The 16,035-nt window shown below is 37.8% G+C and overlaps 1 protein-coding gene across 2 annotated transcripts in view; it reads right to left on the reverse strand.

The window, feature by feature from the left end:
- Nucleotides 1-16,035, reverse strand: part of CRIM1 (cysteine rich transmembrane BMP regulator 1) — a 174,873-nt gene that overhangs the window by 9,468 nt on the left and 149,370 nt on the right. For both annotated transcript variants that reach the window (XM_069852494.1, XM_069852493.1), the window contains 4 exons: nt 12,605-12,726; nt 8,834-9,043; nt 5,220-5,435; nt 3,332-3,553 (listed from right to left, as the gene is read on the reverse strand). In XM_069852494.1, the coding sequence (XP_069708595.1) occupies nt 3,332-3,553; nt 5,220-5,435; nt 8,834-9,043; nt 12,605-12,726 (770 nt within the window). The remainder of the gene's footprint in view (nt 1-3,331; nt 3,554-5,219; nt 5,436-8,833; nt 9,044-12,604; nt 12,727-16,035) is intronic.

Raw genomic sequence — 16,035 nt, forward strand, 5'->3', positions numbered from 1 at the left:
GGAGACCAGCAAGAAATACCTTATTGAAAATACTAATGGAATGATCAGAAAAGCATAAACACTCCCGAGGTCCTGGGTATCCCACGGCTTCTGTGGCTGTTAGTATGGGTCCTGACCTCTCCAAGTACATTTTTGTAACCAAGTATTGGAGTGAACATGGGAAAGGAAGTGTGGGACGAAAAGGTGGCTGCAAAAAGCACATTAGGTTCTTCCACAGGTGACCTGAATGTTGGCACACAAAAGTCAGTGGAATTCTGCATAGGTCAGAAAGTCAATATGTCTAGGGAAAGGGGCACAGAGCCCGAGCAGTCCTCTACTGCTCATTACCTATAATAGAACTGCTTGGTTGGAAAAGACCTCTGAGAATGTAGGAGTCCAACTGTACCTGTCCACCACTAAACCAGATCCCTGAGCACTTTACCCATCTTTTAAATATCTCCAGGAATGGTGACTCAATCACTGCCTTGGGCAGCCTGTTCCAGTGCCTGATAACACTTTTGGTCAAGAAATTTTTCCCGATATCTAATCTGAACTTCCCCTAGTGCAACTTGAGGCCATTCCCTTTCATCACATCACCTGTCACTTGGGACAAGAGACCAACACCCACCTCGGTACAACCTCCTTTCATTCAGGCAGTTGTAGGCAGTGATAAGGTCTGCCCTCAGCCTCCTTTCCTCCAGACTAAACAACCTCAGTTCTGTTAGCTGCTCCTCATAAGACTTGTTCTCCAGCCCCTTCACCAGGTTTGTTGCCCTTTTCTGGACATGCTCCAGCACCTCAATGTCTTTCTTGTAGTGAGGAGCACATAACTGAAGTGCAGCTTCACCAGTACAGGGGCACAATATCTTTCCTGGTCCTGCTTGCCACAGTGTTTCTAATACAGGCCAAGATGCCACTGGCCTTCCTGGCCACACTGCTGGCTCATATTCAGCTGGCTGTTGACCAACACCCCCAGGTCCTTCTCTGCCAGGCAGCTTTCTGGGCGCTTTTCCCCAAGACTGTAGTGCTGCATGGGGTTGTTGTGTCCCAGGTGCAGAACTCTGCACTTGGCCTTGTAGAACCATTCATCACAGCCCATCAATCCAGCCTGTTCAGGTCCCTATGCGGAGCCTCCCTACTCTCAAAAGCAGATCAGCACTTCCACTCAGCCTAGTGTCATCTGTGAACTTAGAAGAGGACATTCAATCCTCTCATCCAGACCATTGATAAAGAGATTGAACAGAACTGGACCCAACACTGCCCCCTGGAACCTAAAGCTGAGAACTCCCTCTGCACTTTGTACTTATTTGCTCCCAAAATGCTATCTTGCCCCACTCAGGAGACCTTTTCTACTCAGAAGCTGGTTTGGTTGGAAAAGTCTTCTACCTTTTTCAGGCTTTTTCAACTTGGTAAAGAACTCTTCACTATTTAATAGCAGTGTAGCACATTTGAATCTCCAAAGGAAACTTTTAAGACCTAAGAAAGGATTATCTTGGATATGTCTCCCATTTTGATATCCATCTCTGTGCAAGTATAAGCAAAGGATGAAAGTCAGAACACAAACAAGTGCTCAAGGACAGTGGAAATGAGGGACTTGCAGTAAGAAACCCACGTATAAAAATGCAGTTTAGAATAATGTGTCTAGCTCTATCTATTTTCTCTCAAATTTCCTCTAGCTGCATCAGTAAATCAACCACATCTGGTAAACAAACAGTCCCTGCTCTGTTTTCTGTGGAAGACTAATCTTGTCTCTAATCAAAAAGACATCCCTTTATCTGCTCTGAAGTAGAGGGTTATCTTTCCAAATTAATCTTTCTTTGCATGAGAAAGAAGAATGTTGAACACATGGGATGAATTTGAGGATTCAGACAAACAATAAACCATTCAAGTCCTATAAAATTCTTAATTTCAATCTATACTAACTTGTTAGGCATTAACCAGATCTGTATCCAGAAAGAAACAAAATAAAATACAGTGCTAAAACCCTGCCTAATGTTTGAAATTCCAATAAATGAAGAAGGTCTCTTTCCACAGTTTGCCTCTAAGCATTTTATCAACTATTACATGAAAATAGTGAGGAAGAATCTGTACAAAGATATGCTCCACAGTTATCAAGAAATAAGGAGTAAACCAGGAAGAACTATGAAAATTAAGTGCATGACTTTGCACCTCTTACAGGCAAAAGTATATAATTCATAGACATCATTAAATAAGTAAGTTTCCATGAATTTCAGTTATTTAGACCACAAAAAATACTATCAAGATAGCATAGCTCATATTAATAAAAAATATTATCATTGAAAATCTTCATATCTGAACACTAAAATTTTGATTTTGTATTTCATATTGCTTGAGCAGTTGCTACTAAAAGAAAATTGTTGAGGTTTTTATTATTCTCACATTTAAGCATTTTCAATATTGTGCGACTATATGGGACTCAAAGTAAATTAAATAAAGCCATATCTACTTGTTGCATGTTTGCAAACATGACACGCAAGGCGTGAGCACAAAGTTCTAGAGTTCTTATTTCTGTAGTTCATGGCATTAGTCCCTGTTGTGCATCCCTTCCTTGACCTAAATTGTTCTCCAGTACCATACTGAGGCTCATGTTCTGACTTTACTGGTTTGATTGCCTAGCTCTGCATACACTCTATTTCTTTCAGGTTAAAATGTATTCTGAATTAAATGATCTTTATAGTTGCGCGGTCAGTCACTGGAAGAAAAGCCTTTATAAAGACATTGCCAAAGAAACTTAATCTCCCCCATTTTGTATGTAAACCATGCTAAGAAAGTACTTTCCCCTCAAAATGTTCTCATCAGGAATCTAAGCAGGTTCCAAGGGCAACTGCAATTTTAATACTTTAACTTTTCCAGGCATTACTTTAATGGAATTCCTTGCATATCCTATAGAATTTTCTCACCTAGTATTAAAGATATTTTTTTCTGCAACGAATTAAAGGTTTCAAGAGCTATATTAATGGCATATATCTGAAAGGACTTCAAACCTTTCTGACATCTTTCTGATGAAGAAATGTATTGTTTATAGATGGGCAAATCGATTCACATGTTCAAAACCTGTCAATTTTATTATATCCCTTTGTACTGAATTCTTTTCCTATTGTATCTCCCTCTACTGTTTTTGGAAATCAAGGTTATAGTAGGATCTGAATGCTTTCCAACAATGCTAAAAAGACTTAATTTCAGTAAGTGCATTATACAACTGTTCTCTATTAGCAGCTTCCATTCTACAGCCTTTGTACTTACTGCAAGCTCAAAAAAAGTAATCTGTAAATAAATACTCCTAGTCAAAATACACTGAAAAAGTGATCAGTAATCTAAAATTCTGACTCACCAATACAGTAGGGACAACACTGTCCCTTTCTCAAAACAGGTCTCTCACAGGACACTGGTGGACAAGACTCAGAGTAGCATCTAATCACACCATCCATGCAAATGCAGCTAGTGCAGACATTGGGCTTCCAGGATTCAGCTGTCAGAAAAATATCTCCTTCATCATTTTTGCAATAACTAGGCATGCTCTCATTGCTTGATGAAGACGGCTGAAGAGGCTCATCTGTAAATATAAACAGATTAAGTTATTTCACTCCCAGTAGCTAACTTCTCTCATATTCTCCTCAGAGTTCACTCTTGAAGAACACAATGGAATTATTATACATTGGCTCACTACTGCAGAACAACTAGAAGGGACAGAGCCTTACGCCTTTTCAGTCCTTTTAATGAGGATCTTGTGATGTGCTCTAGAATAAAGTTTATGTAGACCTTTATTGCATTTACTCGAAGGAAAAAAAAGAAAGAGGAAAAAAAAGACAGCAAAGTGAAAACCCAATCACTATCAAAAGCAGCAACTAAGAAAGCCACTCTGAATGCTCTGAACTGAGTGGCATATAGGAATTCACTTTAAATCAGGGAGAATAAATTTTAAATCTAAAACTTGAATCCCAGCTGCTGCTATGCCAATTCAAATCCTTGAATGATGTAAGGTGAAAAGCTATTATGCTGCTGTTGCCTTTGCTAGTGGACTTACATAAGTTAATTATAAGCTGTTGTGAAACAAAAGGTACTTGATCGGGTTTCAGCTTGATGCCAATGGGTCTGCTTTAATACTCATGCCTGCACATGGGGAAGATGTATTTCTGCAATGAAGCTGTGTCTTAACAAACATTTCAGATGTAGAAATATGACTGTATGTGCAAAAACCATATAAGAAAGCGAGAAGGATTCAGAAGGGTACTCAGATCAGGTTCTCAATCTAACTGTGGAAGTTACGAGACTATAGCCAGTCAGGAAAGATCAGCTCTTCCAAACAGTATTTTAAAGTTAAGCAACATGAATGAATGCTCACTGTTACTAATGAGAAAAATGCAAGTCAGGAGAACATGCTAACTTTTTCACTGAAAATATTTAGTCAGAAAAAAACCACACAAAACTCCAAAAGCTGTTAGAAAAAATGGCAAAACCTAACTTTTTTTTCGTTTAAAGCAAATTTTTGATTTTTTTTTAATACACTAATATTTTCTCAGTCAGCATGCATTCAATTCATAGGTTTGAAATAAATTCCCACTGCAATAAACTCCCCCATTTTCTATGTAAAATAGCAATTCGTATTAATTTATGATTGCATCTCTTTCCTTGGGGGAAAGCAAATCCTGTTACCTTCTTGACACTGTGAGGCAGTCCAGGTGAACCTGGCACACCTGCTGGGCTGGAATGCTTTGATATTACTCAGTTGCCTTCTAGTCACACTCAAATCATACCGCGTGATGGTAAAAGCAAACAGAACTGTTTCTGAGACCAAATCCCAAATAGACAAGATAGTAATAAAATGATTCACAGAGACAAAAGTATGTAGAAAGAAAAAGAAACAAGCTTGTATCTGCCTAGCACTTCAACTAAGTTTCTCTAATCCTGCATGTTTCCATAAACGAGCCAGTGCATATCTCATAAACCTTCCAACTGAGGATTCTGGTTCCCATGCAACCATTAAATTGTTAGATTGCCTTTCAAACTTCAAAGCCACAACTTCCATTAAATTTAAGACATCTCTCGCATGCAGTCAAGTTTTGCAGTTGAAACAGAGGGCTGCAGGCTCTCACTCGTAACATCTAAAGAAGAAAGACACCACAACAAGCAACTGTGCACATCCTGAAGCATTCAATATTCACATCATACATTCTTAGATCAAGAAAGAACTCTGATGAAAGCTGGTTGCTGATATTTACCTGGGCACTGTGGACAGCAGGAGTCCTGCGTGCGGGTGGGGTTTTGACAAAGAAGAGGTGGACAGACTTCAGTCTCACACAGAACACGTCCACTGTGGCATGTACACTGTGTACAAGAGTCAATATTCCACGTCTCTCCCTCTACAAAGTATTCCCCACCAGGAGCATGACAGATTGATGGACTGGTGAACTCTGGCTTCTGCACAACTACCTCATCTGGGAAAAACAGAATTGGAAGACAAGCAAAATCAAATGTGACTCTAATGATTAACCAACACACCCAAGACCGATATTTTCTGTTGTTATTGAAAATACTAGGAATAACAAGAACAGCTATAAATATATTCTGAATGAAAATCTTTTGACTTTATGTGCCCGTTGTTGTATGACATTGCCATGTAGAAGATAGACCACTCAATCATTTACTTTCATTTCTGGAGAATGACCAGAAGAACTCAAGGAACTCAAGGACTGTGGCTGATCTTAGTCTATTAACAATGTGCTCGGGGTTTTCTTCTTTTGGGGAATTATCTTTCACTGATTCACTTATGCTATGCTTTGGGTATTGCTTACATTTATGAACTACAGGTGATTCAATAGCATTTACCAGAAGTGAGTAGCTGGTCTGCTGCCATGTCGCTGCATGTTTTTTATTTCTGCTGCCACAATATAGTACGATTTATGCAATGACATCCTAACTTACCATGGCAAAGGCCATATTAATGATTTTCTGGAATTTTTCTCAGTCATAACCTTTGCATTTAGTTCTCTGCAAATTCACAGGCCTGTCTTATTACAGCTTATACACTGCTCATAATCAGAAAAGCATAACCATAGTATTGCTGTACATATGGTATTGCTTACTGCTCCCTTAGCAGCATTGAGACCAATATATCATTGCAACTGAATTGTTACGAACATACAACTTTCATATTCCTGAAGGAGCAACTAGCCAAACAAATACTCTCTATCTGGGAAATATAGTTCTGCAAAACACTAGCAGTTAGTGGCTTTGCAAATCTTACAGGAAACCTGGAGCTTTTCACAAGCAATGTGACAATCCACTTAAACCTTGTAATATATAGGAACATGGTTATAATGAATATTTTGGAAGTCAGTCTATCTTGCTCTGCTGAAAACTAAACATGAAATCGAACATAACCACCTTTTTTCGGTCTGAAAGATGATCTCTGAGAGCTGCCACTTCCCTGTCAGTATGTTAACAGTGCAATTCAAAACTCAATACATCAGGATTGCTAATTATTTCAATATCCTTATGCCAGACACATTTGAGTACCATGCTCACGGTTTCACAATTCCAAACTGTGTTCCTGTCTACTGAAATCCATTATATTCATTTAACAACACCAGTGGGGAATCAATACAGTGTAAAATAAAGTACATTTCTAACAAAGAAAACCTCAGTGGGGGAAATAAAACCACACTGGGACTAATTTGGCCATATTAATTCATACACTTACATATGCAATCACTTTAAAAAAATGCTGTGTCTGCCTTAACGTTGTAAGGGTCTACACAAAGCATGACTTTGCTAACACAGAAGCTAGGTGAATAGTACCTGGAAAACAGGAAAGAGTGTCAGACAGAGAAACCTATGTAGACACTGTATCTCAACGGAAAGGACACTACTGGGTAAGCAACTGCTCTTTTATACAAGAGACCAATATTGCTGGTGCTCAGAATCAAACAGTAATCTCATCCACAAGAAATATGAGAAGATGGGTACTGCTCATTCTTGTACCGGAGCTGGAAGAAAGAATGACAATACCTGACAGGATGCATATGGACCAACATCACATACTGTGGTGGCAAAAAAAAAAAGCTGATAAAACACTAAGATTCCTTTAAAAATCTTATGATTTCTACAGTCCCTGTCAGACTAGTTAGATGCCTGATAATGGGAAAGAAGCACGAGAGCATAGGATGGGTCCCCTAGTGTGCATACCTCCTCACTGTTTCCAAGTCAGCTAAAATTTTCATTAATGGTTGTCAATACTAAGATGTTAAGTACTAAGAGCTTGGCCTCAATAACCACTGGTAAACTACTTAATATTGGAAATAGCTAGCTCTGGCTCCATGAAGCCAGTGCCAAAAGCAACACCACAGCTGGCCTTGGAACCAGAGGAACTGGTGCCTGTCTCAATACTGAGGGGAGAAGAGCAGTGCAGACTGAGAGAGGCCAAACGGCAGATAGACCTCTTGGAGTCCTATACATTTTTGGGGACTATGTTTTTCCAGTTACCACACAGTGTGAACTGGATTAGAGATCACCACTTCTCTAACCAGTCTAAAAAGACTTGGTTATCTTAGATCCTAGGGAGGAGACACTTTTCTCTGTCACTTTCAGAAAGCGCATCTGCCTGCTTCCTTTGACCCTTGAATTTCCTGTTCTTTACAGTTTGTAATTGCTTCTGTCTTGCCACAGCTATCTCACTGTTTTGCTATTCATAATACTAACACGAGCCTCATTGTTCCTACTTGTAACATGACTTCCAATAAATTCCTAGACAATAAGATTGTATTATAAATTAATCTATTTGGCACATAAAATACTGTAGGAATCATTCTAAAGACACTGGGCATTAATCTTATATTCTACCCACACTTGCAACATCTTTCATATTTTTTTCCCATATTAACACTTATTATTAAAACTGTACTGGAATGCAACATTAATTGTACTTGGCCTTTCCACCTAAAGCATTAAAATAATCTTCCGCTGCTGGTGGCAGAGGAACCTTCCCTCAGAACATAGAACCATAATGTTCAATTACTTAAGACATCTGTTTAAATATGTACTCCTTTAAAGGGTTGTGAAACATAGAACAGGAGATGAATTTTAATAAAACTCCACTTCAAACCAAAGAAGAAAATGTAATGGCTTCTTACAATATTTGCTATTATAGGTAACAAAATTGTGTATGAGTAAAAATTTGCTATTATTCAGCTGGGAGAAGGGAAGGCTCTGGGGAGACCTTATAGTGGCATTCCAGCACCTGAAGGGGACTTACAAGAAAGCTGGGGAGGGACCGTTTACAAGGGCAGGTAGTGATAGGACAAGGGGGAATGGCTTAAATTGGAGGGGGGAAAGATTTAGATTAGACATTAGGATTAAATTCTTCATGACGAGGGTGGTGAGCCACTGGCAGAGGTTGCCCAGGGAAGCTGTGGATGCCCCCTCCCTGGAGGTGTTCAAGGCCAGGTTGGATGGTGCCTTGGGCAGCCTGGTCTGGAGGGAGGTGACCCTGCCCATGGCAGGGGAGTTGGGATTGGATGATCTTTAAGGCCCCTTCCAACCCAAACTATTCCAATCGTATTCCAAATATAACTTATAAAAAGTTTCTAGTGTAAAGATTTCAATCCGTCAAAGATTAACATGTTAGGACCCAAAGCAAGCATATGCTTTAAATACTTATGTTCCCATTTTTCATAGCTGAGATCTTAATGAAAACCACTCACGTGTTATATTTGGGCACAGGAACTTACATATAGACCTATTACTGAATGATGCATGAGATTATTTTCATGTATTAGGAAACAAAAAACACGTGAAATGAAACTGGATTACAAGTATATAGAAAAAAGCACGTTACCTGGACATGATGGGCAACACTGCCCTGGATGTATGGTGGGGTTGCCACAATTAGGAACGGGGCAGGTGATCAAGGCACACATTTCCCGCCCATTGTGACAGTAACATTCCCTGCAGCCATCGTGCCAGCTCTCCTCATTCTCATGTCGGCGCCCATCCATTGACAGGCAAGAGCCTGTTTTAACGGGAGGCATGAGAGAAGCAGTTGCCTCTGTGCAAAAATCAAAGGAAAATGAAGAGTCCTCATAAGCATGTGCTACTTAGGAAAAAAAAAACCTAAACCAACTTCATGCCTGAACTGCATTTATTTTTAAAACACATGTAAGACCAAGCAAATAATTGAATCATTTACACTGAGAAATAAACTAATAACAAACATGAAACAATTAAAAGGTATACTGAAAGGATGGTAGGATGTAATAGCATGTGTTTCCTTGGAAAGTAAAATAACTTCGTGTTGTACTTACACTGTTTTTAATCACAGAGAAATGCAATATAGTTTAAATAATATAAAAAAATAGAGAAATGCAACAGAGAGAAATAGCAGCAAGCACAGAGTATAGTTAAAACTAAATACTAAAATATTAAAAGAATATTAGATTATCTATCATGTGAGTATCTGATAGCAAGGAGAATATAAAAGCATTTACAAGACCTAAGGATGGTCTTATCACATGAATGGAAAAAAACTGCAAGTGAGTTCTTACAGGATTATGCTAGATACTGGAAATAGTTCATAAAACACTAACCTACAAAAAATTATGTTTACATTACTATGATAACTGAGATGTTTGGAAGACAACTGCTCTGACAATTTTATCCCTCCTTCCTAGCTTTTACTGTGATGAGAATGCAGTAGCTTGGATTGTTGCACTACTTGCACTCAGCCAGAACACACAAGCACTTGTTCTAGGCAGGATAACATCTCATTTGTATCTTAAGGGGTATTTAAGGGCTGCGGGATTCAGTCTCAATATATTCTTTGTTAATCAGTAGAGTCAATTTAGAGCCCAACACTCCCTCTCCCACATAATTTCTATTATGAAGGATTTAGGAACAGCTGTCAGTGAGCTGACTTGTTTTCAGTGCTATGTCAACCATATTCCATGTTCTGCTGACACACACATACAAGATTATTCAAATGAGTTTCTTACTTCACCTTCTGTTCAAAAAATATATACTTATTTTTAGAAAAAAATTTAATTTTAAAGGATTTTTAAATTTTTAACATGTAAGTCATCCATTCTTCAGCTGTGGCAGACCTAACAAAGGTGGTCTATGAACCACAAGCAGATGGTACAGTTAGTTTGACGTATGTCATCACAATAAGAACCCAATACACAGTTCAGTCATAGGATCAGAGAATCATAGAATGGTTTAGGTTGGAAGGGAGCTTAAAGATCATCTAGCTCCAACCCCCCTGCCATGGGCAGGGACACTGTCCACTAGCCAGGTTGCTCAAAGCCTCATCCAACCTGCCCTTGAACACTTCCAGGGAGGGAGCATCCACAACTTCAGTACAGGAGCACTGTAAATTTTAATGCAGTACTAATACTACTAGTTTGGACTTTTCGCTGCTGTTTAAGTTCAGCCCAGTTTTTGAACTGTGATAACAGACCAAAATAACTGGGGTTATTTGACTTAGAAAACACCAAAAATTGTTTAGGGACTTCAGCTGCAACCTCTTAAATACTGTAAGAATTCTACAGGGAATGGTGCTTAGCTGTTCCATACATCTGCTGAGCTTAGGACAAGAAGTAACCGGCTGAATTATTAGGAAGGTAGACAGAAATATTAGAAAATTTATTTTAAAATGTCACATATTGATAACTACAGAAAAACATCATTTGAGAGGTATTTGTTTTCTGTGAGTTTTTGTTTGCGTGTTGGTTTTTTTCCCTTTTTTTTCTGAGAGTGGAGATTATTAATACATTATACCTTTCACAAACATCTGTCAAGGATTATCCAGATACACTCAATTTTATGCAAGGGCAGAGAAACAGACTTTCCGTTTTCCAGAGGACTATCCCAGCCCTGTATTTCTATAGTTCTATTAATCCTAGCGTACACTATTTCTGGCAGAATCATTTCAGAAAACGGAGATAATTCACAGGCAGGGGATTTACCCAACCTTTCCTCTTAGGGATCTGGTGTTCAAATTTTAATAAAGACCCACAGCTCCTCCCAAATGCACTGGTGATTGGTCTAATTGTTCTTGGACAAGTAGCTAATGATCATGTTGAAGTGATATGCTGATGGCTTGGTATCTTTATGATCATGATAACAAAAGACACTACTTAAAGAGGGATCAAGTTATTTTTGCTAAATAAATGTTTTAAAATCCATCCTTGTTAAGGAAAGCACTTAAAAGTATGCATACTAATAATTAGTAACTGAGGAGCTGTATATGTGAATGGTCTAGGATGCAATTACAGCATACCTAAAAGAAAACTTTGTGTTTATTCCATCACAGCATCACAACAATCAGAAAAAGTGTGTGCACTGTGAACATGGAGACAAATGAAAAGATAAAGAGATGAGAATTGTCTTGACAGGACTTCAATCAGCGGTTACCCTTTCTTATTTAATTTCTGGAATTTTTATTTTGAGTGCAAGGCATGTATTTCAGCTTATGTCAGTGGGATCTGTCTCTACTTCTCATATCTGCAAGGCACATTAATAACATTTTGGGGGGCGGGGTTGCTAGAAGTCTTAAGATTTTTGTTATAATTGTCTGCAGTGTATGATGTCATGTGGAGAAAATATAATGTTGAATCCTTCTGATTTATATGATTGCATGTTTGCTTCCAGCTACAGGAGAATGACTTCAGGAACTCACTTAGTTTCTTCCAGTCCCATGTTTCCGTAACTTGTCTTATTATATTTTATCAGTTTTTAAAATAAAAAAAAAAAAGCTGTCAAAAATTAATGGAGTCATTACACAAAGGAATGGGAAAATACTCAAACTCACTTGCCTATAGCTAGAAATCAAAACACACAATTAAGAATCAAAGAAAATAAGCATGAAAGGGCAGTTAGAATCAGAGACAGCCTGAATACAAATGAAAAGTTATTAAACGCAACACATGCAGATAAGCAATGAAAGAAGCCTGATGCTCAGACTAATACAAAAATACAAACTGAAAATACATTTAAAACCAGACATTTTAAAAGCAGCACAAAACTAAAACAGGTAACTAATGCATATCTTAACTCAATTTCCTCATCTAACTTGGTGGTTACAAGTTTGGGACATGGCATGTGTGAATATTTTAGCTTAAGAATACCCAGTCCTTTTTCCTGGGTAAGTGCTTTCTGTACTCACTGTCTGTCCCCTGGGATCACCTGAAAACTGTCCAAGAAACAGGGCATCTATCAAATAAAAAACTCGAGTTTGTAAAGAAAAGACGACAGTGAAGAAGCTAAGAGCAACACTACTGCTAAAAAGACCTATCCACAACTAGCTTATTTCTAGCAGTCACTTACTAAGAGCCCAATATAATTTTTATTAATGACAACAAAATGACTTTTGTGACTTTCTGTTGGGAGATGAAAGTGGAGCTGAGGCTTTCTGTTGAAGCGAAGATGAACACAGATAATAACCAACACCTACAAAACCATACGCTCCTTTGAGCACAGTTGAACTACTTTCTCAATAGTTACAATATTTCAATTTCTGCATATTCTGTTCAGTTTTCTTTTTCTCTTTCTCTAGCTTCCAACTGCTTTCAAAAAAAGTTGTAATTAGAGGTGGTAATGCACTCGCACTTACCTCTGCACTTGCAGATAACACAGCCGTGACTGTTTTGCTGGAAGCCCATTGGACAGATCTTACCACAAGGCAGTTCTGGGCATTTCTTACACCGACAGATTTCACAGCCGTGCTTGTTCTTCCTAGATGATCAAAATAATTTGTAGAAGGAGAACAGGTTACTTCAAATACTTACATGTCATGATCTTTAAAACAAAAGCATCCCTTACAGAAGTTGCAGATCAAGTAAAGAAAATTACCCTTATCTGGCACACACAGGTTCAGTGGGTCTACAGGGTCTTCATCCCTAGTGTGTGCTCCCTATATGCGACTGGTAAAATCTCTGCTGCCGGTACTTTAAAGCCATAGGAAATAATACAAATGTGCATGCTTGTGACTGCTACTGACAATAAATTCTTTTTTTTTTCAAGTGAAAAAGTTATTATTTCTGAATAACTTCTAAAACTGTGAAGAAGTTTGGGGGGTAGGTAGAAAACTGCTATAATTACTATGTTTTTGTAACACAAATTACTGTTAACTTTCTTCTTCTAACAAAAGGTAATGTACAGTAGGTTTCCTCTCTTGTGTATTAAAACTACAGAGAGAATTCTGAAAACGTTAAACTAGCAGCCACAAAATTAATTGAAAACGAGCACCTGGAATGCCAATAACCCATATAAAAAGTAGCAGACACACAGTAACACATTTTGAAATAGAAAAAACTACAGGACTTTTCAGCAGACAAAGCGCAGAGAATCAAGAACTCAAATGCTTCCAAAACTTCCAAGGGAAGCTAGGCATCATGTGACAGCATCTCTTCAGAGAACCATAAACATGCTACTTCTGAGAAACCTATACTGAATATTTGTGTGTCTTCTTCCAACTCTAGGCACAAGTGTACTATTTCTCTTCATGTATGAGTAATTTTCTGTGCCTTCCCAAGATACAGGGGAAAAAGAAGTTGCAATGAAGTTCAAGACGGGGGGGGTGGAACACTAAATGATTTTCCATGTCTGCTGATAAACATATCACTCTAACAAGGTAACTCACTAAAATTGGGAAAAACATTTATTGGGAACCTGATTAATCTGTCATTGAATACTACAACATTAAATGCACACCAGTTACCCCCAAACAGAAACAAGACATGAGGAGTTAAATAACATCATCTAGAGCAACAGAGAAGAAATAAATCATGCAGATCTCTAGATGTCTTCACAACAAGCTCTAGAAAATTAATTTTTAGTAAAAAAGCTGAGGAAAACAAAGTGCCACACAGTAGGTTGGAGAACGGAAGACTTTCTGTTGTCCTATCTAGCTATTTTTTCATCCTTAATCTCTGTAACCAGAGATCTTTTACTATCAAAAGAAAAGCTTCTTGCCATTAATGTGCATCACTTTCAAAGAGTGAAGAATATTGAGCATTTTTTTGCAGACAATCATGAGAAGGTTTTGGTTTCTCTAAATATGCACAGACTCAGATTTTCCAGTACTAACCTTTGGCATTCTTAAAAAAAACCCCAACCCCCAAAACTATGATGATTACTCCTTAACTTTTCACCCTCTAATATACTTTTCTTTTAATACTTGCTTCTTTAGCTTTGTATTTGTGATGAAATTTTATATTAAAATAGTGACTCGTCTTCCATTACATCTCATGCTTGTGGTGGTCGTAACAGGCTTTGAAGACACGTAAGGACTGCTATTTTAGAAGAGAAATTGGCACAGTAGCAGTAAAGAACTGAAAACATGTACTACACAGCTGCAAATCTAGATAATTTTAGCACCAAAGTGAGACTTGAAGTGAAATGATCTTATAGTAGTTCTTACCACAATTTTAGTCCTTTATAGTACAAACTGTTACATACGTAGTTGTTTTTAAATGTTATTGATTTCATTTAGTGCAATTATTTTGTAGACAGTGAGATTAGGGTGCTCATTTCCATTTCTTTAAAAATTATAGTTGTCTTAAGACTTAAACACTCATAAGTATCAGCCAAGCATTGCACATAATTAAATTACACTCTACACTTAAACTCAGAATTTTAATTGAAGATTATTTTCCAATTAGCTTTAAAAAAGTTTAAAGTTCAATCTTTTTTCAGATGTATAAAAATGCAAGGGAAAGACAGGGCTCCTAAAACCCTTGCAACATATTCGAATCAACATGTTTTAAAAACTTCTTTATCTTATTCCCAGCTACCCTGCTACCCCCATTAGTATTTGCTGTAATTTCTAAAATGCTCTTGCTACACAGTTCACATGGCTTTTCTAACAAAAATATTTTATGCATACTTCATTTTAAAAAGAAGTAGAAAGAGAAGAATGTGTTTCAGCTTATCGAAGTACAGAAAACAGAGAAATCTGCAATTTCCCTCTGAAGGTCAATATACTAAATGAGTCATAAATACAGGCTAAAAAATGCTACTCTTTACAACAAGCAGTGTAATTCTGTGAGAGGCTGAACGTTCATTTTTTTTATAATTCCTCCTATTTGAAGATAAGCCATGTGGTTCAGCGCTAGCCCACGGAGCAGTCCTGAACTGTGTGATGTTTTCACCAACCTCCCACAACTCCTCTGAATGGGATATGGTACAATGAGGAAGATAGCATGCCTTGGACTAGGGAGTCCTGGGAAAGTCATTAAATTGTCCAGATTTGATACTCCATGAGTCAATGTCTGACTGAGGTGTCACTTCTTCATGCCTACGACTTAAAATGAATAGTTGCAAACTGCGAGATACGGTATTTACCCTTTTAAACTTGTTTACCATTTTTCTTCCTTTTCACTAAATTCCAGATACATTCAGTTTCTGAAGATCTGAGTTTCATTCTGAAGTGTATTACTTGCTAGTTTTAATCCTCCACAGGCATACAAAGTAAGCCCAGCTAATCTAGAAAATAAAGCCTATTCTCCTCTTCAACATCATAAATGTTAATATTTTTTAAACTTTTCTCACTTGTGAAAGTATCACACAGTTTCTTAGACACTGGCTGCTTCCTCCACAAGTTCAGAAAATAATCAGGATTTGTACCTGATATTTGTGTCCTTTAACAGATTATCCTTGACATATGATTGTCATGAAATATACTTGCACCTAGGACGAAGCATTTCTGTCTTTAAAGTGCTCTTGGACAATAGTCATAGGCCTTTTCCTATCCTTCTCAGAAACCAAGATGTCAGGTCTTTATTACAGGAGAGCTTTCCAGCAAAATAAATTTACAGATTTTTTTGCATAAAGCTAATTCTATCTATCTTTTTTCTCTTCAGTCTTCTTTGATTTTCATTCAGAAGACTGAACTTTTTCTGGGAAGACAGACAGCATTAATGCAAGCTTTCAGATATGTCCATGTTGAAGAAGATGGCACGGACACCTTTACATTTCCCCATACAATCAGCTAGATTACTATTGACACATATCGCAAATCTATTAAGCATAATCACACCTTAA

The sequence above is a fragment of the Phaenicophaeus curvirostris genome, chromosome 2 (assembly GCF_032191515.1).
Source record: "Phaenicophaeus curvirostris isolate KB17595 chromosome 2, BPBGC_Pcur_1.0, whole genome shotgun sequence".
In the NCBI taxonomy this organism is placed as follows: domain Eukaryota; kingdom Metazoa; phylum Chordata; class Aves; order Cuculiformes; family Cuculidae; genus Phaenicophaeus; species Phaenicophaeus curvirostris.